Source organism: Amphiprion ocellaris, chromosome 21 (genome assembly GCF_022539595.1).
Source record: "Amphiprion ocellaris isolate individual 3 ecotype Okinawa chromosome 21, ASM2253959v1, whole genome shotgun sequence".
Classification (NCBI taxonomy): Eukaryota; Metazoa; Chordata; class Actinopteri; family Pomacentridae; genus Amphiprion; species Amphiprion ocellaris.
Window position 1 is genome coordinate 6,315,925 of NC_072786.1, and position 26,113 is coordinate 6,342,037.

Sequence of the window (26,113 nt, forward strand, 5' to 3'; positions counted from 1 at the left end):
TTGCTCCTGTTGTTCTTTGAGCAGCGTCCCGTGAGATCGTTGGAGTTCTTTATGTGCAGCTTGCAGCTCATTGAACTCCGTCCTCAGCTGCTTCTTTTCATCAGCCGTCAGCCCTCTGAGATTCAGCTCATGGAGCTGCTTAGTTGTAGCATCCAGCTGCTTCTCCAGATCCATCTTCTGTTTCTTGTTCTCTGCATGCAGATCTCTTTCTCTGTGACACACATCCTTCCAGTCATTGGTTGACTTCTTGGATTTGTCAAGCTCAATGGACAAATATTTTATTTGACCCCCCAGAGTTTTGTTCTCTCCTTCCTCAGCTGTGAAGTAGGCAGAGATCTGCTGGATCCTCAGATCCTGATTGGCCGTGGTTTCAGTCATCTGCTGGACCTCAGCATCCCAATTAGCTGTATTTTCAGACAGCTGCTGAATCTTGGCCTCTTGGTTGACGGTGTGTTCACTGAGCTGCTCGGTCTTGTGCTTCTGAACCACATTGTTTTCACAGAGTTCTATGTTTTTGTCTCCAAAAAGACAATTTCTTGTTGAGCTCTGTGCAGCTCAGCCTTCAGTTCTTCTACCTGGTTCAGCAGAGTTTGTTGTCTGCTCTGCCGAACACGTCCCAGCAGAAAGGATTGAGAGCTAAATTCTTTGTTGACATCAGGCTGGTCATGTCGTCTTCTTTTCTGAAGATTTTATAGTTGCCATATGTCGGCTGTTGTAGGCTTTGAAATAAGCAACTTTTTACTCTGCTTTCAAAAGAAAACAACAGTTGTTCGTTAAGTTGGAAAAGATTTAGCATTAAAGAATCAAATGTCCATAAACACCTAAACATAGTAAAACTGGGTGAATGGAGTAATAAAAATAATATATGTGTGTGTGTTTGTGCAGCATCTGTGAGTCTCTTCAGAGGGTTTGTTGTGTTGTGTTTATGGCTGATGAAGTGTTTTGAGTTTGGACGAATCTTAAGTTTCCTCAGCTCAGTACAGAAAAGATGACAGCTTTCGGTTCAGTGTGGGGCAAACAGCGTCCCGTGGCCTGAATCTGGCCCTCCAGCAAAAAATATTTGGCACGCTGTAAGATATCTTCTTGTTCACATTCGAACTTTGTAAACACACAGCTCCCATAAATCCCAAAAGTTTGTCATTAACCCCACTACTGAGGCACATTAGAGGAATGAAGGAGTCCGCTGTTGTTGATCAGCCACGGAGAACTCAGGACCACTGTTGCCCTCGTCCTTTAAAAGAGCAGCTTTATCACGTTAGATAAACTTAGTTATCATGGCATTTTGTTACACAGCTGTGCATTCATTTTCAAAATGATGCTGATGAAAATAACGCACATCTTATGCAGCAGCTGGATGTAGGCAGAAGGCATTGTTAGAGATGTGTTTTAGAAAAATTGCATTATTGGACCCTCAGGTTATTATTGAACTACTAATACTTATCATTTGTATATGAATACATCTATTAATTCCCCAAAAGTTCCATTGTCACCATCTCTTAACATTTGTCTCTCTGTTAATAATATGAATATGTAGTAATATATCTGAGTATTAGAACTTGCCAATATTCACCCTGAAGTATTAAATGTTTATGCAATAATGGATTTTGTTAGGATTTTATATTACAGATTATCAATGTGTAGCAAACTGTGAGTCTGATAATAGCAGATTTCTGTTATACAGGGTCATAAAAGTCCAGGAATAGTGGCAGTAATCTCTGTAATATTTAGCTGTGTTTATCTGTGCTTACTGAGATTATTGTGTTGTGTTAAATTCACAAACAAAGTGCTGCTTATGTCATATTTTTATTGCTTTACATTGTTGTAATCCTAGTAGGATAGAACCTTTATACCCTGATGTGTTATATATCTTGAAAATATCACTTTCCACTGGAGTTTAACAATTGCGGATTGTTTAAAAACCACCATTGTTAAACACTTGTTGAAGAAACCTGACTTGGATGCTGAGTCCCTAACTAATTATAGGCCCATTTCAAACCTTTCCTTTTTGTCAAAAGTCTTTGAGAAAGTGGTTTCAAATGAGCTTTTGAAGTATTTGTCATGAAATAATCTTTCTGCGCCTCTTCAGTCAGCTTTTAGGGCGAATCACTCCACAGAAAGAGCGCTGACAAAAGTGGTGAATGATTTTTTAACTGCTGACTCAGAGGCATCATCTGTTCTGTTGTTGCTGGATCTAAGTTCAGTATGTTTGTATTTGTTTGTAGATTTCTGATGTTTTTTTTTTTTTTTGGTTTTTATCTCTGTGAACAGCACTTTGACTGAAAGTGCTTTATAAATAAATTTTACTATTGTAGTACATGGAAGGTTATGCAGCAAACCCACTAAGTAACTTTTCAGTGCCGCAGGCTGGTGTTGACCTCCGGTTAAAGGAGTGGCTGATGCAGTTATGGATTTAATATCTTGTTAACATTTGCTGTGGTTTTGTGGTCGTTTGAGTGTAGTTCTGTTGGGAAAATGCGCGTATTCTATATGCAATGTTATTCATTCATTGCCAGCATACTTCCTGTGCATCATTGAGCTGTTTCACTGCTGCACCCCACCAATAAAATGCTTGAATTTTTCACCCTTTTATTCTTTAGAGCTGATGTTAATGGCTCTGATGTTAATAAATTATCCTATTATGACATTTTGACTGTTTTGAAGCCAACTTTTTTCAAATTTGAACTGTAATTTTGTTTTTTCAATGACAATAATGTGAAGGAAACAACACGCTTTATATAGTTTTACAGTGTTGACAAACAGTACCATAATTTACATACAACATGGAAATATTTGCTCATAAGCCCCTTGCAGGGATTGACAAAACAATATCAATATTTCTTTAAAAAAAAACAAAAAAACAACAACAACCTCACAATAAAAACTGCTATAAATGTGTAACTCTAGCCACGAGAGACGTCCAACAATCAACATGTCATATGTGACAAAAATATCTTCCCCAACTCATCTTTTCAGACTGAAAAGTCAAAAACAATAGAGACAAAAAAACAGAAACAGAGAGTTGAAAACATTTCATATTAGGGTCTGACAAAATGTGGCCAACCGCTGTAGTATTTTTTGTAATGATGATTCATTTCTCTTGTGTGTTCACAGTATTTTGTCTACCCCCTGTACATTCATGGCGTGAATAGGTCTGCAACTGTTAGAAAAAAAAATCATTACACGTTGTGAGTGGTTCATCCTGTAACAAAATAACTTAAATATCTCATGTACAATACAAACACACATTTTCACAAAATATAAAACTGAAAACCATACAAAATTTTGGATCTTGTCTGCAACAGTAAAACATTTCAAACATTTCAATAAAGATACATCCATATTTCATGTTCTGGAAGTAAATCATTTGAATACAGAAAACTGTTATTGAACTACTAACCAGGCCCTGTAGATGAGGCTACATAGCCTGCGGTCTGGAGAGATTCTTAGCCTGTTGATTCATAGAGATCTGTGGACATCAACCGTGTTTGTAACTGGCATTTCCTCCAGCCTACGGCCAGTTCTTTTGTGGCGAGAACAAGCCCTCCTTATGCTTCTCACTGAGCTCATCCGTCCGTCCGTCTATCTGTCCCTATCTGCCTCACTTCCCCTCGTCCTGCCTGTCCTCGCTCTCGACACATACAGTTAAAGAGCGCTCACACTCGGGGGAGTCATGTTCTCATGACTGAACATGATTGACTCGGTGAATAAGGCATTAAAAACTCGAACACACTCTCTGTGGCCGAGCAGCAGCTATAGATCACTGGGCAACAGCTTTGAAACACAATGAGCGAATTCAAAGTGCCTCTGGCGATGGCTATCTGCCATCTGGTCAGATCTTTGATACACAAAGTAGGACACTTGTTGAACTGCTCAGCGTGTTGTTTGTGACTAGCGGGTTTGTAATTTGTGACAGATGACAGATCATAATAATGTCAACGAGAAGAACAGGACAGGCTGCATTAGAAAGTGCAGCTTCAGTTGTTGCTCTGCAGACAGTAATGACAGGAATGTGCCTCTTTACATATACTGCTAATGCATTTTAGTAGAAAACAGAACACAGGAGCAGGTAGGGATTCAGTATGCAGGCAGAGGAGAGTCAACAAGTTGTGAGTATAACAAAAAGTCCTCCACACAGTGTGATATCATTCTGATTTGACCAAACTGAAGCACGACACCCTGAAGGACACCACTTCAGAGTGACCGCAAAAAACAAAAGCTCAGAAAAGGTCGAGGTAACTTATGCACCTCACTGCCAGTCGCTTTGGCAGATAACCAGCTATTATGCAGAGAGTTCTTGCCTCCAAGAGAAGTGCTGTGGGGTAATTTTGTGACACACGTGCCTTCACAGCAGGTGGGTTTTCTCTCGCACAGCAGCTCTGGTCGGTGAACTCAGACCGCTCTCGTTTATCCAGCAGGCTCCTGCCAATAACAGAAGCAACCTGGAGAGGAAGTTGCTACACTGCTGTCCAATTTTCTTTCCCTTCTTTATTAATCACGCTTCATCCACTTTCATGTTCGGCAATTGCCTCCCCTGCCGGCTGAGTGTCAGCGGCGTGGGCGAGTGTTTGAAGTGGGATGGAGATAGACACAGTTGGGATCATGTCAGAAGGTGCCATTTGGCTATTTTCAGTGTTGCACATCGGTAAACGCCTTCCAGACTTGACCTAAAAATAAAAAAAAACAAAACAAGAAAAGCACACATAACCTGAACAGTGTTCCTCTGTCTGTCCTGTTTATCATACAAATGACACGTAATAGCCTAAATCTCAGAAGTGGGCTTCTTTGCATTAACAGCATCAACCTCTCCTGAATATTTAATGAGCTGTTGTGAACTTTGTAACAATTTTCTTCCTGGAAGTGGTCACTGAAACGAGGCACATTATCAAGCAGGCTTCACTTGACTTACCTACTGGGACCAACAAGAGTCAGTGAGGTTGGGGTAAATTTAGCACCATGGATAATTCTTTTCAAAGGGAGCACAAAAGGTAAAAGAAAATTTGGTGGATAAGAAGTTCATGATATATAGGCAGTATCTTCTTTGATCAGTTAGCTGAATAATTAACAGTGAAATAAGTTTTCAAAAAAAATAACAGTCAAGAAGCCACAAAAAGTACTCATTGTGGTTTAGCTGTTAATGGTTTTTGAATTTGTATTATTGACCATTTGTACATATGTGCAATTATCTGCCTAAATAATGCAATACTTGTGTTTCAATATTCTCAGTGAAGCAGCAAAAACAAAAAACTGCCCCACAAAAAAAGTCTGTATTTCTTTAGCATCAGTGTACTGATTTTAATAAGCTGAACTAACAAAGGATTTATTATTAGTGAAGGAGTTAATTATGGAGTTAGTTAAGGGGTTCCACAGGGTTCTGTGCTAGGACCGATATTTTGCACTTTATACATTGCTAGGCAATTATTAGGAAACACTGCATGAACTTTAATTTCTATGAAGGTGACATCCAGTTGTATTTAGCTATAAAACCAGATTAAATAAATCATTTACTCAAACTTCAAGCATATCTTTAAGACATAAATGACTTGGAATTTTCTTCTTCTGACTTCAGATAAAACTAAAGTTATTCTATTTGCCCCTAAGAACCTCAGAAACCCAATTTATCACCAGATAGCTACCCTAGATGACATTGCTTTGGCCAGCACTCCCTTTGTAGTTGGAGTTATTTTATGGACAAAGGATATATCCTTTAACTCACACATAAAAGACTTCTCTAGCACAGCCTTCTGTCACCTGCATAATGTCAAAATCAAGAACATTCTGTCTCAGAGTGATGCTGAAAATCTAGTTTATGCATAAGCTGGATTATTGTATTTCTTTTTTATCAGGATGTCCCAGTAACTCTCTTAAAAGCCTCCAGCTGATCCAAAACACTGCAGCTAGTGTACTGACAGGAACTGGCAGTAGGGATCATATTTCTTCCATATTAGCTTCATTTTACTGGTGCCATGTAAATCTAGAATCAAATTTAAAATCCTCCTTACATACAAAGCTCTTAATGACCGAGCTCCATCGGAACTTAAAGGCCTTATTACACCGTGTTATCCCAACAGAGCACTTCGCTCTCAGAGTGCAGGTTTACTTGTGGTTCATAGAGTTTCAAAAAGCAGAGTGGGAGGTGGAGCCTTCAGCTATTAGGCTCCTCTGTTGTGGAATCAGCTCTCAGTTTGGGTTCATTAGACCTTAAACTCTGCCTGATGATAAAGCTTACTGACTCTGGTGACCCTCAAACACCCCTATGCTGCTTTAGGCCAAGACTGTTGGGGAGATTTTGCACCTCTTCTCTGCTCTCCTTCCTGTTTTGTACATCTGTATGCCACCACTGTGTGTCACTAACTTCTCTTGTCTTTGCTGAAGTTTGTGTTTTGTCTAGTTACTGACCTCACCAAACTCAAAGCGTTATCATCCTCATATTTGGAGTTAGTCTCATTTCTGTCTACTTATTTTCCTTGCCCTCTTTATCCTCACCTTAACCTATCGGGGCAGATGGCCACCTTCCCAGCGCCTGGTTCTGCTGGAGATTTCTCTCTATTAAAGTTTTTTTTTCTTCTTACTGTCGCCAAAGAGGTTGCTCAAAGTGAATCTTTGGATTTGCTGGGTTTCGATCTAGAACGTGATTTTGTAATGTCTTCATTTAAAGCACCTCGACATTGTCATGTCGAGGTTTACAATGATTATGCACCTGCAAATAGGGATGTTTCATTATGTTTTAGTTTGTCAGCATGTTAGCATTTCTAAGCAGCACAAAATACAAAAAAACGCCACCAGTTTTGCAGGTATTTGGGCTTCAACAAAAGCAGAGAAATGAAATATTTGACCTGATGATGGTGCTATTTGAAAATGAATGAAACAAATTAAGGAAGTTGTGATCACTCAGCCTGTCCAGTTTTTAAAAATGCTCATTACGTAGCTCTCCTGTGTTTGTATTTTACTCTAGATAATTCAATCAGGATTAATTATTAATGTCTCCACAGGAAAAGTAAATTCACACAGGGTTAAAGGGGAAAAGTCAATCATTTGCTTACTTACCAGCCAAACTATGAGAACAACACAAGCTATGAAGGGGATGAGAACCAGCAGCAAAGGAGATCTCCGGGACCAGCTGTAACTATGATTCTCTTCCTGACTCCCTGCAGGAGGGAAATTATCGGAAATGTTACTGACTACAGTTACACCTTAGAAATATGATAGTAGGCAGGCTGATGCCCTTGATCTTTATTTATTGAACTTGTAAGGGAGGACTGAGGTATGAGTCAAGCTTAGTCATAGGCAGAGAATGACTATTTGAATGAAACATCTGCACATTTGTTACCTTTCATGTCAAGTAGCATAAAAACCTACATAGCAGCTACGAGATACATGAAACTTGCTATAAATGATCATGTAGGTTCATTAACTATACGAACTGTATGTGTGTTCAAGGTTCCACAGCTGTGTGTCCTTGACCCTAAATCAATATCTGTCCTCTTGTAAACTCTTAAGCTGCCTTTAGCTTTTTACATTAAAAATTAACAATTTACATGCAGATAAATAATGTACCTGGTGTGTGTTGGGGATTACCGCATGGCGGCGGCTTGCATGAGAAGCCGGATGTTCCTTGAGCGGCAGATTGTAAGACGTCTTTGATGTAGTCGAAGTAAAGACCAGACAGTAAGCTGCCTTCCTGATAGTGACACTGGAAGACTTGCATCGCCGTTTCCTGAGGGATCAGACAACAAGCCAGGCTTAAATAACTCAATTAAATACAGGAAGCAGTCCCTGAATGTCCAGAATATTACATACTGCTGCCTAAAACTGAATGACAGAGCTTTGCTGTCTCTCTAAGTGCTTGATAGACACATAATCTGATTTTATCCTCATCAGACTTTAACCTTTTTGAAATATCACCACACAAACATGCATAAATTTAATTTAAACCTTTTTGCACTTAGACAGAAGCTTATATAGAGTGAGAAAAGTTGCTGTTTACCCACCAGTTCTTCGTGGTCGAAGGTGAAGCGTAAACTCTTGAGCATCGCAATGAAGACGATGATGTTTTCTTTGTTGGAGGAGATGGCACCGAACATGTTGGCCAGCTTGCGCAGACTTTGCTCCAAAGGATAGATATTTAATACCACCCAGCACGTGCCAGCCTGGAGAAAAAAAAATGGACTTTTAATTCGATAAAAAATGTAAAGAGTCCCCTATTTTCTGCTTGACTGCTTCACATTGCTTCTTACATACCACTTCTTTGGGAATGTAGCTAACAGGAATCTCATAATCGGAGGGAATATTCTGCTTCTGTAACGACAACATGGGATGGAAGATCTCAGAGTTATAAAGAAACAATTACTTAACATGCATACATAAACCGGAGATAGAGTGACAACAACGTGATATGCATCTCACCAATATTGACAGCTTGCTCACATCATCAGTTATTGGAGCTCCAAATTTTCCAGAGCAGAGATTCAGACTTGTTATTAGACTCAAGAAGAGGCAAGGTGCTTTCAAGATCTGGAGGTAAAACACACAAACATCACACAGTGTATTTACATTCCATCAGATATAGTATCTCTAAAAATAACCGATAAAAGCGTGCAGTATCTTGCTTGAGGGTACAGGCGGTTGTATTTTTGTATAGGACAGCACAACCACTTTCCTCCCCCACGTAGAGGTGAGGCTTCTGGTGTCTTTTCTACGCACAAACACTGTTAAATAAGACATTTTGTAACTAGAAATACCTTTGAGTTTGCATCTGAAAAAGAGCTGCAGTCGATTAATCGATTAGCGGATGCACTGAAGTGTTACTGATTTATAATGTGGATTTATTTTTGGGTGATAGTTTTAGAAGCCAAACAGGTTCCAGCCCTGAAATGTTTGCTTTTCTAACATTTGCAGTGCTATATTGACTACAAATAGGTGATTAATTGCACAGTAAAAGAGGCTATAATAGCATTTTTTTACAATACTTTTAACATAATCATTCAAATAAGAGAATATTAAGCAAATAGATTGATATGTAACTGCTTGGATGCATTCTACCCTAACAAACACTTTAAAAAATCTATTTTTTTACCCCTTTTACCACAATGTCTTGTCACCCCTTTTAAAAGAGAGCAACAGCAGCGTATGGGGGAGTTACTGTGGACCTCTTAACAAATTAAAATTCCACTTAATGCAGCCACAAAGGAAGCCTGCTTTAACATGAGTATTTATATTTTAGCTTCTTTTCTGGCCATTTTACTGTGAAGTGTTGGAATATTATTTCATTGTAAGGAAAAAAGGGTACACAGGAAAGACAGAAGAGGCTTTTTCTGAAATTATACAATGACACTTCACTGCTAATAAACAGCTGAAAGGACTCCGATTAACATAAACTCTAACATTCTGCTATTCAACGAGCACAACACAAGTGGGAAAAAGCTACATCAGCATTGCAACACATTCAGAGGAAATGTGTTAAGGAAGAAAAAAATGACTTACTTTCTTCCTCATATGGAGCAAGAATCCGAGGTTTCTCAAATCCAGCGCATGAAATTCTGTGTTTTCTGTCCAAAGGCAGAGCTCATCTCTGTGTGTGTTTGCATGTGTGTAGTGTCCAAGCGTGCAGTGAAACTTGAGGATGGGCCGGCAGTCTGCTTTCACTTCAGACACACTGCTGAAAGTCTTTTGACGTGGTGGAGAGGCCGCCTACAGGCTGAGTCATTATGTCACACACTGACGCTGTCTGAGAGTTTTCCATAAAACTCCCACGTATCAATTTGTTCGTCAGGAGAAAGTGGGTGCTTGTTCTCTCGGGAGAATATTTCGCTTAGAATATGTCAAGGTTATTCCCCAAGCTGTTGCCGGGAAAAAGTGAAAATGAGAAGATGAAAGGTGGTTCGGATGCTCAAAAAATGCTCTGTGTTGTTTTATCTGATAAACTGCAGTCCTTGTGATGTTATTTTTAAATATTTGGCTCAAAGATGCATGTCTTTTATTACTGTTTGACTGCATGTGTATAGATTTGTGTACAATCTTCCAAACTGAAGCCATGCAAAAGCCATTATCCATGACTGATCCCCATTATCCTATCAATACCAGTCCCAAAGGATAGATTCAGAAACTACCGAAGAGTAGTTAGAAAATGGTAAGTAAATACTGCTGGGTGGAGCATTGGAACACTGTAGGAATGTTGACTCTTTAATGCAAATGAAGGCATTTAGGAGGAATGTGTGTTTTGTTTACATGTGATTGAATGATCTGATTTAAATGAAGACACTGTGTGGCAATCAAGGAAGGAGTACTTTGTTCACTGGAGCTGGAAGTGAAAACGTGACACTGTGAGCAGGTCAACTAAAGCAGGTCACGTCTAAAAATAAGCCCCAGACAGCTCAGGACCCCCTCAAAACAAAAACTCACTCAGGCTGCACGCGTGAGAAACAGCTCAAGGGCGTTCATTCAGACCAGCAGGTGAGAAAGACTGAATCGACCAACAAAAAATGCATACTTAATTTCTGTGGTGTCACGTCAGATTTGCATGAACACTTCAGATGGCATTTCCAGCATGTACTGTGGCGATACTGATAAACAAGTTGCATGGGGCTCGTCAGTGAAGGTTGTTTAAAGAATACACAACATGTTATACTTAATTATGCACCAAACTCCTATTTTATGAGAACAAATGCAGGTAAAAAAGTGTTTATGAAGGCCTGCTTGCCATTTTGTGTCTACATGTAGAAATGGATGACGTTGAACAGGAGGGTATAGATGAAGACCTGATTGAGTTTGCCATTCGAGAAAGCATTCAGGATGCCTACAAGCTGCCGTGTTCAGTACAAACAAACAGGTATGAAAGAGTCTGAACTGTCTGTAAAGTTTTGGGTGCCACTGATTTATTGATGAGGAATAAAGGAATGTTATAAAAGATGTGTTTCTAGCATAAAAGCTTTACTTTGACACACTATTCTACTTTTGTTTATTAGGAAAGAAGCAAACAGTGATAACTTTATGAAGATAATGGCAGCCATTCACAAAGGTATGGTGTCTATTTAATATTTGTGCATGTGATTTGGGATTATGAGCGACATTAAAGACCCCATATTGTGCCTATTTTGAGCTAATTACAGTCTCACCTCACCACAATTTATCTTTCAATTTTTAGGCTCAAAACTGCAAAGATGGTTCATTTTATCACAACTGTAAAACAACTGGTTTTAGTCTTGTTATAAAGGGGATGTTTCAGTTTCAGTGTCTGCTGTCCATGTGAACTTCAGGAAGAAGACTCTCTCTGCGTCTGTAGATTGACAGTGTGGAGCAACATAGATGCGACTGAGTAGGCTTGTAACATGCTCTCTAGGTGATCCTTTTACATGGAAATACCACAGACCGGAACACAGGTTTTGTTTTTTACTCGTGTATTTTGTGAGTTTGTTCGACAGCGCTGTGGTGATAAATCAGTAGCTTAGCGGTGCAGAGGGGCAGCTAGGAAATGGCTCTGAAGTGACGGCTGGGTAACATGTAGTCTTAATAGGCTGTATTTCAATCTCATTCTGCTGTCTGACAGCAGAAACTAAAACATTTGTAAACAAGAATAAGTTAATTGGGAATTCAGCAGTGTTAAAATACTGTTTATGTGAGCACAAAGAGCAGGAGAGAAGGTAACATATGAATACTGACTGAGCTGCACTGAAGCACAACAGGCAACATGGAAGCACAGGAACTCACCCAGTCGTTGCTTATTGGTTTCCAATCGATTTCCACCATCTCTGAATGTCTCTGCTTTGTAGTCTCCACAGAGCTCTGACCTGTGAGCGTACAGTTAAAGTGAATGGTAGCAACATTAGCTGCACAGAAGGCAGAATGTCAGAAGTACACATCTTCATGTCTTACCAAGGGCTGCAAGGTGGCGGGGTGGTTAGCACCGTTGCCTTGCAGCTAGAAGATCCCTGATTCCTGTCCCAAATAGGGCACCTGGGATCTTTCTGCGTGGAGTTTGCATGTTCTAAGTGTGCAGCGCGGGTTCTCTCCAGGTTCTCTGGGTTCCTCCTACAGTCCATAAACATGCTGAGGTTAATTGGTGATTCTAAATTGTCCGTAGATGTGACTGTGAGCGTGCTTGGTTGTTTGTCTCTAAGTGTAGCCCTGTGATAGACTGCCAGCCTGTCCAGAGTATCCCCTGCCTTCGTCCTAAATCAGCTGGGATAGACTCCAGCCCACCCTCGTCAGGATTAAACGGTGTATAGATGATGGATGGATGAATATCTTACCAGCTTCTCCTTTAAACCTCCAAGTTTATAACAACCATAAAACACAACAAAAAAGGATTTTCACCGTATGGGACCTTTCAGCAGTCTATCTACTTCAACACAAACGTGGTATTACGTGGGTTCAGGTTCACATGTTTTCATATCTGCAGGGATGAACTCACTGTCCGTGAATATTACGTTTCCCTGTGTGTGTCTCGGTTGTGTCTCCACAGGTGATGTGGATGCACTACAGGAGCTGTCAGGTTGCGTGTCTGCCTTCAGAGAGATTGACGGCAGGGGCTGGACGCCTCTGCACGCAGCAGCTGTGCAGCCGCGGCCAGAGATCCTGCATGTGGTGCTGCAGGGTGAGAGAGTAAACTAAAGTTGGATGAACACCTTTCATGTTAGAATCCCAGCAGCAGTGGACTGATATCTACTCCTCCTGGTGTGGTTGTTGTTGCTGCAGTGTTGACGTCCACAGATGTGACGCTGGAGGAGCAGACGGAGGAGGGGGACACGGCCCTGACTCTGGCAGCCGAGGCCAACCGGGTGGAAGGCGTCAGGATGCTGCTGCAGCACGGAGCTTCACCGCACAACACCAACGGCAGGAATGAATCTCCGCTGCTCGTCGGTAGCACAACACAACACAAACAACGCACACAGTTAGTCACTCGTGCGCTCATTCATCCCTCATTAACAGCACATCCATAAACAGAGTTATTAGTAGACACTTTAGGACAATGTATTATTACATGAAATACTTTATAAACTTGATATTATTATTATTTATAAATTGAACCAGCTTTTGGCCAGTTTGAGACTCTGCATTATATAATGTCCTTTGTCTGTTTTAACCACAAATCATCTACTTTGCACATCTAGTTTCAAATATTTGCAAATCATTTTCTAATAATTCCTATTTTCTATCATTAACTGGATGTCTAACTGTAACTTCTTCATCAATATTAACCCTTTAAAGGGCACTCACTGAAATGCTCTGAAATTCAAAATTTTATTCCCAGAGTGTTATTGGAGGACATAAGATTTTTTCACTTTTGTAACATTTTTCAAAATTTTAAATTTTCATGTTGAAATTCAAGGTCAGTGAAGTTCCCATATATGGTTCCTTGTCCGTTAGTGGTAAAAAAAAAACAAAAAACATTCTAAGATCTGTATATGTCATCACTTAGCACAACTACTCAACTGTAAAATGTATGTTTTGTCAACTAACCATGGTTAGTTTTGATGCTTCAACCTCAAATATGGAAGAGGACTGAGCCGCAAGTCCGTCTTTTTCCAATTTTGGGGAAAAGAGAAAGTTTGATATGTTCCAGACCTCTGCTGATTGGTCAAATGCCATGATGTAGTGTGCTGTAACGTAGCGTGATCTTCGCTGACCTCACTGAGAGCAACACCATACTAAAGAGTGCAGAAGTTACCAAATACGATCACTTGCCTGATAAAGGGTTAATGCTTTTTTACTTTCTACATTTTGTAGCAGTGAGACGGAGCTCATACGACATGGTTTTATCCCTCATCATGGGCGGAGCCTTTGTGGAGCAGGTGTGTCTCACTAAATGGACGGCGACCCATGAAGCTGCAAAGGTGAACAGTGCTTCGTTAACACTCAACATTCAAGCAAAAATTGCTTTTTGTTTATTTTTTGCCATCTTTTCTCAATTCTTTTCACTTGCCTGCTGTCTCTTGGACCAGGTGGGCTGTCCAGCTATTCTCATGCTGCTGCTTCGACATGGAGCCAAAGTAACATCCAGGGACGGACATGGGGTGACGCCTCTGGGGATTGCAGCTGATCATGGCAACGCTGAAGCTTTGGACATCCTCATACAGCATGGTAACACCCTGGAATGATTTGAGAAACTCTTTGGGAAACACTGTACATGTTCAATCTCTCACTCTCATCAGTATTTTCTGTGCCTTCCACTAGGTGGTGATGTGAACGCCCAGGCCAGCAACGGAGACACAGTCCTGTATGATGCGTCTGGATCTGGAAACTTGGACTGTATCAAGCTGCTTTTGCAGCACGGAGCCAACCCAAATGTAGCCAGCTACGCCTGCCAGCTGCCCATCCACAGAGCTGCGTATGAAGGACACATACTGTGAGTTAACCTTCATGTTCTGAAGCTGTGTGACTGACCGAATGAGCAGCCGGTCACTCTGACGTGCTGGATTTGGCAATATTCTCATGCTGGAAGCTTACTCCAGTTCCCAAAATAAAAAATAAAATGCTCAAGACAAATTAAAATTCTTTTCCCTCTTATTTTGCTGCCAAATTTAACAAACTGTAGAGTAAAATATGTCCCTCTCTCTCTCTCTTTCTCCACCTCACAGTCCTTCAGTGTTTTCATCTGCACAAAGACTCTTCTGTTTATTAGTGTTTTTCAGTTCTGTTGCTTAATAACACTGTAGCTCAAACCACAATCTAATGAGCATTTTTCTCTGTCCTGTTTTGTGTTTTCTGGTGCTGCTCTCTTCCTGTTTATCTCCCACTCCCTCTTTCTGCAGAGCCCTGAGGACTCTCATCCCCATCACCACAAAGAGAGCTATCCGACTGTCAGGCCAGAGTCCCGTCCACTCTGCAGCTGACGGAGGACAGGTCGAATGTCTGGAGCTGCTTATCCAGAAAGGTTTTGATGTGAATGCCCTGCTAGATACACACATCTCTGGTAGGAGCACAGCTGGATATGTACAAACTCTGTGTATTTCTAAAACACGCAGAATCAAGTATGAACACTTAGTAAATGCAAAGGTGGATGTATGCAACTCTAATAAAGTCTTTTAGGTATTTGATTGTGAAGGATCCTGGCATGAACCATTATTGACAAGCGCCACAAACCACTGCTTGTGACATTCCAGTACAAAAAAAAATGCACCTTTGACCCGAGAACAAAGATAACTGATTGTACAGTGTGATGTTTATCTAAAGACAAAGTATGAAATCTCTGCAAACTGATTTACATTCTGCAGTGTAATCAATAGAAAAGAATGTTTGCTATGTAGAGTAAATGGTTGTAGATAATAAGCAACAGCAGCAGCAACAGAAAGATTTTTTTAGAGTGAAGTTTCCTGTTATGTTAGACAACAATAATTTACATTTATAATCCAGTTTCTAACTGACTTACTCTAGAGAACTATGGAGATCTAAGGAAGTCTCCTCTATACTTTGCTGTTTGCAACGGGGATGCGACCTGCGCTGAGATGTTACTGGCAGCTGGAGCAAAAACTGACCTGGACCCACTACGATGCATCTTGGTTGCTATACGGGCTGAGAGGTGAGTGGTAGATACAGTCATGGAAAAAATGATTAGACCACTCTTGTTTTCTTCAATTTCTTGTTCATTTCAATACCTGATACAACTAAAGGAACATTTGTTTGGACAAATATAATGATAACAAGAAAAAAAGCTCATAAGAGTTTAATTTAAGAGCTGATATCTAGACACTTTCCATGGTTTTCTTGATGATAACCAAAACCACTTCAGTTCTTCCGTCAGTAGCTATGGCATTGTGCTCCCAAAAACAGTACTTTTAGGCATTACATGTTTTCTGTCTGTTTTAGTCTCATGATCCACACAGGAGTTAGTACTGATTCATAACCATTGTTTCTGATGACTGCATCCATGCATCTTGGCTGCTCTCCACCAGCTTCTAACATTGTTCTGCTGTCACAGCAGCCCATTCCTGTTGCACAAATTCAAACTAATTTGCTTTGTTTTTGGGCTTGTGGTTCTCCATTTTGCGTTTGATGATTTTCCACAGGTTTTCAATTGGATTTAGATCTGATGATTGAGCAGCCAAGGCATGGTTCCAATGTTCTGGTTCTCCATCCAGGCTTTAACTGACCTTGCTGTGTGGCAAGGAGCATTGTCTTCAGCAAGAGCTGACAACTTCTGAGTTGTGCTACGACTTGAATGTCGGCAGGAAACCACTCTAGACCTTTACATGTGCTGCTGATGACATGAAATGACCTCATATATACCCTGGGAATACAATTAAGCTGAAGCATGTCAAATAGGACATAAAGTATTATGGAATCAGCTGCATTTTTTGTCATGTTCATTGTATTCTTCAGGGAATATACCTTTAGTGGTACCAGGCATTAAAATGAACAAGAAATTAAAGAAAACAAAGGTGGGCTAATAATTTTTTCCACGACTGTATATATACATATAACCTTTCCGTCCATATCCAGGTATGAGCTGGTGCAGCTGTTGCTGTCCTATGGAGCAGAGGTCAACTGTTATTTCCGAGTGATCAGCAACACAGTATTTCCCACAGCCCTGCAGTACTGCCTCAGAGACCCCGTCATGCTGCGACTGCTGCTCAACAGCGGATATCAAGCTCATAAGCACGTAAACCTGCTGTAAAACTACCAGTGCTAATGTGCTAAAAATCAATTTTTGACTTGAAGTGGTAGCAAAGTATTGCAGTTTTTCTGATGTTGGATTCCATGTTACTCTTTGTGATATGTTAAATATTTTAACATTTCATCTCTGCAACCTTCTAGGTGTTTTCAATGTGGTCATGGCAACAGTGAAGGAATGGACAGTTCCTGGACTGACCTTCATAACCAAGCATACCGGATTTACACTCAACCTCAGATCATCTCAGTAAGAGGCGATATGTTCAGAACCATCATCTCAGTCAAGAGCCAGTAGTTACACTTAGTTAATCACACACCTAATCTGCTCTCTTTTTCAGTTCTGCGAGTTTGTCTCGGTGTCATGGCTCACACATCTGGTGGGCAGCGTTGTGAGGATGCTCCTGGACTACGTCAGTCACGTCAGCATCTGTTCTCATCTCCAAAGAATCTTGGAGAGGAGGCCGGAGTGGGAGGAGATTTCTGAAATACTGAGTAACAGATACATGAAAAGAACATATAAAGCATACATAATAAGGTATTTCTGATTTAAATAGCTGACAATTATGTGTGTCTCCAGGTAAGCCTCGGTCTCTGCAGCACTTGTGTCGCCTGGTGATCAGAAGTCGAATGAGCCTGAAGACGCTGAACGACCCTGAAGCCACGACTACTTTTCCTTTCCCTCCCACACTGACAAAGTATCTGACTTACAGAGAGTACGACCTGTACAGTGAGCTCTCATCTACATGAAACCCATTTTATTCATCGCTGTGACTGAAACACTCATTATAAAGCAGCACTAATCAAATTAAGCCAGTCCTCAGTATTTATTTTACACTGACCACACATTTTATCTCTCTTTCCTCAATCTGATTTCATGCCATCTGGACAGAAACAGTAACTCTGTGTTGCTGTTTGGCTTTGGCCCTCGTTCTATGTCTAGTTATGTTCTGAACTGCATTTCAAACTTGTAAAAGTACCATGAACACACATGTCAATCAAGCACAGTTTGTACAAACCTTTACAGGCTTCAGAAGAGGACAAACTGTGCTGATGAAGTGAAAACCCTCATATTAGTGGACAAGAGTGCAGTCATGCTCTGCTGCTTTTCAGTGTGTATAGTCAATATAAGGTTTGAAAGTGTAAAAATACTGTTATTTAAATAAAGCATATGTTTTTTTAGAGTATTTTATTATTTTGTAATAAATAGTGCTATTTTTTCTTAAAAAGTTCAAAGTGTACAACCTGTGTGTCTTTTGGATCTGAATGCAGTGCTGGGCTTAATGATTGAGGTTTAAATGACCAAAGCAGCAATTGGAGTGTTTTGTTCTCAATGTGTGTCAGAACAATACTTCTGAGTCTGATTACAATCTAGTGATCAACCCACAGAAACTCTGTAATGCAACAGCTATTTTTAACTTCCTCATAAACCTGATGTATTATTACTGCACACTAGTCTATTGACATGATCAGTGGTAGCTGGTAAATGTGGGGAGCTGTGACACCACCCCCTTTCAAATACATTCAAATACATAGAGAATAAAGGCTACTTAATCATGTTACACTGATTAGTTGTACTACTTCTCTGGTAGGTCTGTCAGCATTTATTAAAAGTAGTTTTAAAATTGTAGTTGGTTCATCTCTCTCTCTCTCTCTGGATGTATGGTCAACCACATACATACATACATACATACATACATACATACACACACACACACACACACACACACACACACACATACACACACACACACACACACACACACACACACACACACACACACACACACACACACACACACACACACACACACACACACACACATATACATACTTCTGAAGGAGTCAATGAAATACCATTGATATATGCAATATTGTTAGTTATACATTCAGAGGAATTTGGACAAGCTGAATGTTTTTGGTTTATTTTTGTATTTACATTTCTTATATGTTTGCACTTTCCCTTTTACTGCTGTAACAATGCAAATTTCCTCACTCTGGGCTGAATTAATAGCTTATCATATTGAATCGTATCGTCTCATACGTGAGGGGAACCAAAAAACAGGCAACCTGAGGCTGCTCTCAATTTGGTTGCTTCAGATTTTCTTGTGGGTGCAGCTGTCTGGGTATCAGTAGCATATCAGTATTGTTTTCATTAATCTGACAAGGAGGTGGAGCTTCGGCAGAGTTATGTGACGATCAGTGTTGGTTTGTCTGTTTGTCTCTTCGCGACATTACTCAAAAATGGACTAACGGTTTTGGATGAAATTTCCAGGGAAGGTCAGAAATGACACAACGACCAAGTGATTAGATTTTGACAGTTATGCGCCTTATAGTTTGGATCCATGAATTTCTTAAAGATTTCAGCTGTCGTAAATGATACGACTGAGCAACCTTGGAAGACTACAGCGTTTTCTGGGTGCTTATCCAGTTCTTACTGTGATTCTTTATCTTGTTCACACTCACTACTAAGTTCCAATTCTCACACTGCTCATCTGCTTGCTAGTTGACCAGAAGTGCAGGAGAGGCCAGTTTAAACGGAAAGTGTATTACTGAAAATATAACTTGGCTGACTGAACCTACAATCCACCATTTCAAAACCATGACCCGTTCAAAAATGTTTTAGCACCAGCTGCTATTTAACATAATTCTGATTTCACACCATTTTGAACCCTTTTAAAATATCAAATAAAGTAAAAGTATGTGAACAAGTGTCCACGACCAAGCTCTATGTGACTATACTTCAGGCTAAATAACATTGGCAACTTACTGATATCAGACCAGAATTGTGTACTTATTAAGTCTAGTCCTAAAACCAAGTAGATGACACGCTAAGGGATCACCATTACAAGGCGTCCTGAGAGGGGTATTAATGTTCATACCAAACTTCGTGGTAATCCATCCAATACTTGTTGAGACATTTTACTTAAATCCCAAATGACACCTTCATCAGGCTTTTGTCCCTGCTCCATATGTAAAACTACAAAGTTATGGGAGTTTTGAAACATCCAGATCAACAAAACGTAACAAAGGACGATGACACCTCTTCCGTTTTTGCCATTATTTAGGCGATACATTATGTTTATCTTTCTTGTTCTGCATATCTGTTGGGCCCAGTTGGTCTTTTTTGGCCATGAACAAAGCCTCTCCAGTCGTGGTGACAGAGTGCCACGCTGACAGGCCACACGGTCTCTGAGCTCATTGGCTTTTTGTAGCTCTGCCTCACTGAGCATTGCCTCCCAAAAAAAGACGCTGCATCATGAGGCCCACACTTTAGTGCGTTCCCCTCTGATCCCTCTCTTAAGGCCTGAACAGCAGCTGGGGAGATTAGAAAGGATAGGACACAGAGGCTCACACATAAACCTGGCCAGCCAGGACCGATCTGGATCAGACCGGAGAGGACTCTTATCAGACTTGGACTGGATCAAGGATGTCCAAGCATCTTCTTTTGGCAAGAAACATTTTGAGCAGACTCCAATGACACAAAATGTCCTAAGACCTCCAGAAGTCTCGTGGTGGATCATATCTATCGTTGGAATAGTCAAACTGCTTCCATTTGGGTTCTACACTAGATCACACAAAAATCAAGAACTGTTCTATCTGAGTTAGTTTTATTCCGACTTGTTCGTGCTTATCAAACTTTGACCATGAGCTGTTTTGGTTATCGTCGAGAGCTGAGTAAGTACGAAGATGTCGACGAGGACGAGCTTTTGGCTTCCCTCAGCCCCGAGGAGCTGGCTGAGTTGGAAAAGGAGCTGGCCGACATCGATCCTGACGCTAACGTACCCATCGGACTGAGACAGAGAGACCAGACAGATAAGACCCCAACGGGCACCTTCAGCAGAGAGGCCCTCATGAAGTACTGGGAAAACGAGACTCGCAGACTGCTGGAGGACGAGATCGGAGGAGGAAGCCCTAAACCGGTCAGTGATAATTTGATTCTTTTGGGTAATTTGTAAAGTGTGCCAAAGGCAGTGCACGAGTGTTTGAAGCTGTATCAGTTGGACTCACCAGATTACTCAAAGAAGCTTACATAACTTTCCTAATTGCTAAAAGGAAAAACATTACAAATAGTGCAAATCATATGTATTCAGAGATACCTGTTACAAGCCTCATACAAAACAAATACTGTAGTCTAACATTTGAAGCCGACTGATTTTATTGAAACAGGATGAAGAGCAAGAAGAGGAGTGTGTGACGGAAGAAAACAGTGAAGAAGAGGAAGAGAAAGATGATGAAAATGAGAAAGAGCAGAAAAAGGAGGAAGAGGAGGAAGATGAAGGAGAAGAAGAAGAAGAGGAGGAAAGTGAGGAAGAAGAGGAACCTGTAACAGAAGAAGAGGAAGAAGAGGATGAAGAGGAGGAACAGGATAATAAATTAAAACCTGAACCCACAAAAGATCCAGGACCGCTAACGTCGCGGGTCAACACCCTGACGCTCTTGAGGCCTCAGAGGGCGGAGCCTCTCAGACTGACTCCTCCTCCTCCACCTGTCGACCCAAACACGACTGGAAACCCAACTGTTGTCGACGACGCTCTGCAGCGAGCCCTTAGCAACGACCCCGAACTCACAGAGGTCAACCTCAACAATATTGATGACATCTCACAGGTGCGAATACGAAATTTTCACATTTTTTGTTTAGGAATATCTTTGCCGTTGTGCCTGTTATAGCATGTAGCCAGGAAGTGGAGGGATATGTCGAAACTTTAGTGGTCAACAACTTAATGTATCTTCATATTTAGTTCAATTTTGCAGAATGTAGACATAATTAAGGGAGCTATGCTAATACTAAAAGCTAATACTAAGCTAATACCAGGGTTCAATATGTTTTCAAACAATTACCATGTCTTTATGTGGAAACTAACAAGATATTTATTTAGTATATAAATTTGTCTCTCTGAATTAAATATTAAGGTTAAAACTCTAGAATATTTTAGAAAACAGAAATGTACTTGAATAAATTAAATATTTGGGTTATAGTTTCTACAATAATATTTATTACATAAGTGTACCTAACTAATACAAATATTAAAGTTAAGACTCCTCAATACTATATATAAAACGAACCGATTAAAGATTAAAATCAAGACCATTCCATATTATTTGTTCAATACATTTACTCGACAAAGTAAAAACTCTTTAATATTGTATTAAATACCATAAAAACCAGCCACTTCTAGCAACTGACTAATGTAACATAACATTTACAGTAGCATTGTCCAGTAATGTCCAGCAGTAGATTTGCTGTCAGTTTAAATACAGTTGTTATGTTTCGGTACAGAGGTTAAACGCCCTTCTTTATTTGTTGAGTAACATTTGATTGTACGCCATGCCATGTTATTAGAACCAGACATCTCGCTGTGGTTTTGTAATCAAGGCCATAGTTAAATAATTGTTCCAAACACTTCCTGTGGCTGGAAAATGAAGAAAAGAAACCCAACTAAAACAAGCTATCTTCACTTAATAGCTTCAACAAGGTTTCTGGAGACTTTTCTGTAGTTACTCAATGGCAAGTAATGGCTAATTTTAGTATTGGATGGAACAGCCGCCCTTCTGTCAACATGCTAAACACCAGCCCCACTCAAATGTCTGCAGGGATGTTCTGACCTCTGTGGTGCTGCTACTTCTGAGGCTGTCAAGTGATAAGAATCGTCCTGTCATTTGTTTCAACCAGTTTCATTGTGGTATTTGTTCTTCTTTGATACAGTTACAATTATTTTCCACATGCCTTCATGCTGAGAAGTTCTCACATGATCTAATTTACGCCTCAGGAGACTCTCATCCGATTTGCTGAGGCTCTGAGGTCCAACACTCATGTGAGAGTCTTCAGCCTCGCAAACACTCGAGCCGATGACCCCGTGGCTCTGGCCATCGCTAAGATGCTGAGGGAGAACTCGTCCATCATCAGTCTGAATATAGAGTCCAACTATGTGACTGGGAAGGGAGTGATGGCGCTGGTTCAAGCGCTCCCAGGAAACAACACTTTGACTGAACTTCGGTTCCACAACCAGAGGCACATGTGTGGAGGACAGGTTGGTTTCCTTCCCTTCGCTTTCCTGAATCGATCAAACCCATCTCTCATAATCTAACAACACCATGACAGTAATTATCTGTGGAGATTCTCAGCCAACATGATGATGCTTGAAGTTTTAGTAGAAGGCAACTGGACGTCCCTTTTCTTCCTCTTGAAGTTTTCCTCAGTTCTTCTTCTTCATTTTTTAAGAAGAAGAACTGAAGAAGCTTCTTTAATGAGAGGTGAAACACCTTCAAGAACCAAAAAGAGGTCTCTAGTTGCCTTCCACTGAAGCTCCAAAGACATGATAGTAACTATGCAACTACCTCCAACAGGTAGAAATGGAGATGGTGAAGATTCTGAGAGAAAACCACACACTGATCAAACTGGGCTACCAGTTCAACCTCCCTGGTCCCAGAATGAGCATGACTGGGATCCTCACCAGGAACCAAGACCGCCAGAGACAGAAACGTCTGCAGGAGCAGAGGCAGCAGCAGCAGCAGGGGCAACCAGACGGAGCTGTTTACCCCAGAACCACTGCACTGGTTAGCAGCTTTACTACTACTTACATTCTACTACCTTGTTGTTTTCCATCACTGTTTTCTGAGTCTTTCCCTCTGTGAGAAACAATGCTAAGCTGTTCCGTGGATAAAGTGCACACCTTTATCTCCAAAAAAGTTGCTTTTATTCCACTTTTCTTTCACACATTTGTAATGATCTATTCATTTTTTTCTATCTATAGCGAGGAACGCCTGTTTCATCGCCTTACAGCTCACCCTGGTCCTCGCCCAAACTGCCCCGAAGCGACACGGCTAAAAAACAGACTCCCCCTGCTCCACCTCCTCCCCCACCTCCGCCGCCACCTCCTCCTCCTCCCCCACCTCCACCGCCACCTCCCCCCCAGCGGGAGAAGAAAAAGCCCACGAGGATGATCGCGGAGGTCATCAAGGCCCACGAGGCCGGCAGCAAAAAGGTGGCGAAAACAAAAGGGAAGAAGGGCAAGAAGGCGAAGGAGAAGGAGGAGACGAGCAGCATCCTGAAGGAGCTGAAGAGCGCACTGAGGCCAGTGTCGGTGGACCGGAGGGGGGAGGAGGGCAGCAGGCCGTCCACACCAATGAGGTCGGCCCACGATCAGCTGATGGAGTCCATCCGCAACAGCAGCCTCCGCAACCTGAGACGGGTGAGGGACACTTAAAATTTAGTCCTCGAAAAAAGAGTGTGGGACAAACATCCTTTTTCTGACGGAGGTAAAACACTGCCTGATTGTGTGAAAGGTTGGCAAAAACACTGAGCAGAAACTTGTCGTAGTTTCTCTTAGGCCTCAAGGATGTGCAGATGGTGAAGAAAACGTCCGTTGACACTGTTACGTTTTTGATATAATTTATTACAAAACTAAGACAGCATCTGAACAGGCACCATGGTCTGCCTGTGGAGAGTTTCCCAGCCAATATGAATCTCCCATTTGAACAAAGAAATCAGGTTGCTTTTATACCCTCTGGTAAAGGATAGAATTACAACATCTGGTTTGACACTTAAAAACCCTTACTCAAAAGCAATACCCCCTCAGACGGAGACCCTCGACTCTGCATATCCCTAAGGGCCACAAATCAGCTCTGGCTTGACAGTGGACCCCAAAGTCAACACAGCATAGAGTTTCTTGAGCAGAAAAACGCATACCAGTGAAATTACTAACACCTGTAATCAGGTTCACTTTATGGTCCACAACTATCAGGACTCATATCAGATCAGATACTTCAAACGCAATCAGACAAGTACTTAATGCAAAATTGCTGCAGAGCCTCTCCAAAAGGCAAAGTAGGGAGTTTAATTTAGACGAGGATGACCATGAGTCAGCGGAGTCTGAGTCATCTCTGAGGCTGACATGGTTTGTTCCGACTCTACAGTGAAGAGGGAAGGCAGGCAAGAGGCCACCGGTTAGCACTGTGCTATAATCACAATGCTTCTACAGCCAGAGACACAGGAAAAAGCCAAAATACAGCCGAGCTAGTGAAGTATTTTCACCCCGGAGATCAATAAACGAGACACAGGAACAGAAATAATCAGAACAATGCTGTAATTTAACACACATCTGCATGTTAATATTTGAAGTGTTTCCTTTTTTTTCTTTGTAAAGACAGATAAGTATCATCCTCGCAGTGTTTAGAACAGTCCGTTACATTGTTAGAGTGGAAAATCGTCTCTGCCCTCAGATAGCGGGGTCTCCTCCTGTTGCTGTGAAATTCCTGCCACTTAGTGCAGATATTTATAGAAACTGTCCACTGGAGCTGCTTGATAAAAACAGATACAACATGTTGCCACGGCAGGAACCAACAAAACAACACGGATATTATGCATACACAACAAAAAAAGCTGGATTTCGAGGTTTGAAATGCATCCGGATGTAGTGATGTGGTGAGAGAAAATTAACGACAATAAATCTACTTTACTATTTAAAAAGAAGCCACTACATGGAAAATGTGGTTTCAAAACTACACTGTTGTGGCCACGTCTTCGAAATCAGTAGTTTGATGCACTCGTGACTCATCTCCCTGTCTTTCCTAAATTTGCTGTTTGGCCTGTATTTAAAACTAACATCTCATTGTCCTTTTCCAGGTGGAAGTACCACATCATCTCCGATAATGCAAGCAGAAATACAAAACATCATCTTTTATATCACGCTGAATGTGGAGTTTGCATAATGATCATGACGGAGTGACCAACAGTGACGACACCACTGGAGGACGAAAGGTGAAAACATGGGTGTTCAGAGGAGGCAAACCTGAATTCTAGTTAAATATACTGGAAATTTGCACTGCCGTACCGACAGCTTTACATTTTAATAATGTTTCCGATTTTTTACTCACAATAGAAGATGGTGTTTGTATGATGGTTTTAAAAACGAGTGGACAGATTTGTTTACGAATAAGTTTTCTAAATTGTAAAATTGTAAATATGACCTGTTGTTGGTTGAGCTACTGTATGTTTCAATGTCTAAATATAGCCATTTGCTGTTTACAATACTACTCCTCCAAGAACTGTTTGCTTATTCTTCGGTAACTGGATGAGCTCCATTTGAAAGAAATGGGTCAAGCTGTTATGGAGTTGTTTTTATCAGTGAGTCAGTGCTCTGGTCAAGCGCCACTGATGCATATTCCCACTCCGACACATTCACAGGACACCCACTGCAGCCATTAGAGCGGGGCTTTTTGCGCACTTTGAACAATTCACAATGCGTGACAACAGAAAGAAAGGAATAGAGTCACTGTGACATCAATGTGAAATAAAAGTTTCACAGCATCAAATAAAAAGCTGTGGGCTGCTTAAAAGCTGCTCGACATAATGCACTTTACAGTTGGAAGAAATAACACATTGAAACAGTAAAAGAAACCTTTGTTTAAGCTCACTGAATGCAGGGTAATAATATAACGGACCTGTTTTGTGTTATACTTAACCCTGTAAAACCCACTGTTACAGAAATCAGTTGTTTTTTTGGTTTTT

At 40.9% G+C, this 26,113-nt stretch overlaps 3 protein-coding genes across 6 annotated transcripts; 2 read left to right on the forward strand and 1 right to left on the reverse strand.

Annotated features, from left to right (window-relative positions):
• Positions 1–2,713: 2,713 nt before the first annotated feature.
• Positions 2,714–9,836, reverse strand: LOC111581874 (uncharacterized). 2 transcript variants are annotated; one of them, XM_035957242.2, is made up of 7 exons: positions 9,481–9,836; positions 8,404–8,511; positions 8,239–8,295; positions 7,989–8,147; positions 7,576–7,714; positions 7,045–7,145; positions 2,714–4,664 (listed from the first exon to the last, which is right to left on the reverse strand). In XM_035957242.2, the coding sequence occupies exons 1-7, from the start codon at positions 9,490–9,492 to the stop codon at positions 4,500–4,502; spliced, it is 741 nt and encodes a 246-aa protein (XP_035813135.1). In that variant the 5' UTR covers positions 9,493–9,836; the 3' UTR covers positions 2,714–4,499. The 2 variants fall into 2 exon arrangements, with proteins under 2 accessions (XP_035813135.1, XP_023146021.1); XM_023290253.3 differs by having other exon boundaries at positions 7,555–7,714; positions 9,481–9,830.
• A 515-nt stretch (positions 9,837–10,351) lies between these two features.
• Positions 10,352–17,414, forward strand: asb15b (ankyrin repeat and SOCS box containing 15b). Of its 3 annotated transcripts, none has more exons than XM_023290245.3 (14): positions 10,352–10,449; positions 10,717–10,825; positions 10,962–11,014; positions 12,458–12,589; positions 12,691–12,855; positions 13,723–13,829; positions 13,938–14,076; positions 14,170–14,341; positions 14,748–14,908; positions 15,370–15,514; positions 16,435–16,590; positions 16,750–16,852; positions 16,944–17,097; positions 17,183–17,414. In XM_023290245.3, the coding sequence occupies exons 2-14, from the start codon at positions 10,719–10,721 to the stop codon at positions 17,350–17,352; spliced, it is 1,764 nt and encodes a 587-aa protein (XP_023146013.2). In that variant the 5' UTR covers positions 10,352–10,449; positions 10,717–10,718; the 3' UTR covers positions 17,353–17,414. The 3 variants fall into 3 exon arrangements, 2 of the variants coding, with proteins under 2 accessions (XP_023146013.2, XP_054862253.1); XM_055006278.1 differs by having other exon boundaries at positions 14,748–14,869; XR_004848967.2 differs by lacking the exon at positions 17,183–17,414 and having other exon boundaries at positions 16,435–16,594; positions 16,944–17,084.
• Positions 17,415–19,902: 2,488 nt separating this feature from the next.
• On the forward strand, positions 19,903–25,635 carry lmod2b (leiomodin 2 (cardiac) b). Its single transcript, XM_023290246.3, has 6 exons — positions 19,903–20,525; positions 20,773–21,210; positions 22,374–22,634; positions 22,951–23,160; positions 23,358–23,795; positions 25,229–25,635. The coding sequence occupies exons 1-6, from the start codon at positions 20,250–20,252 to the stop codon at positions 25,253–25,255; spliced, it is 1,650 nt and encodes a 549-aa protein (XP_023146014.1). The 5' UTR covers positions 19,903–20,249; the 3' UTR covers positions 25,256–25,635.
• Positions 25,636–26,113: the final 478 nt, after the last annotated feature.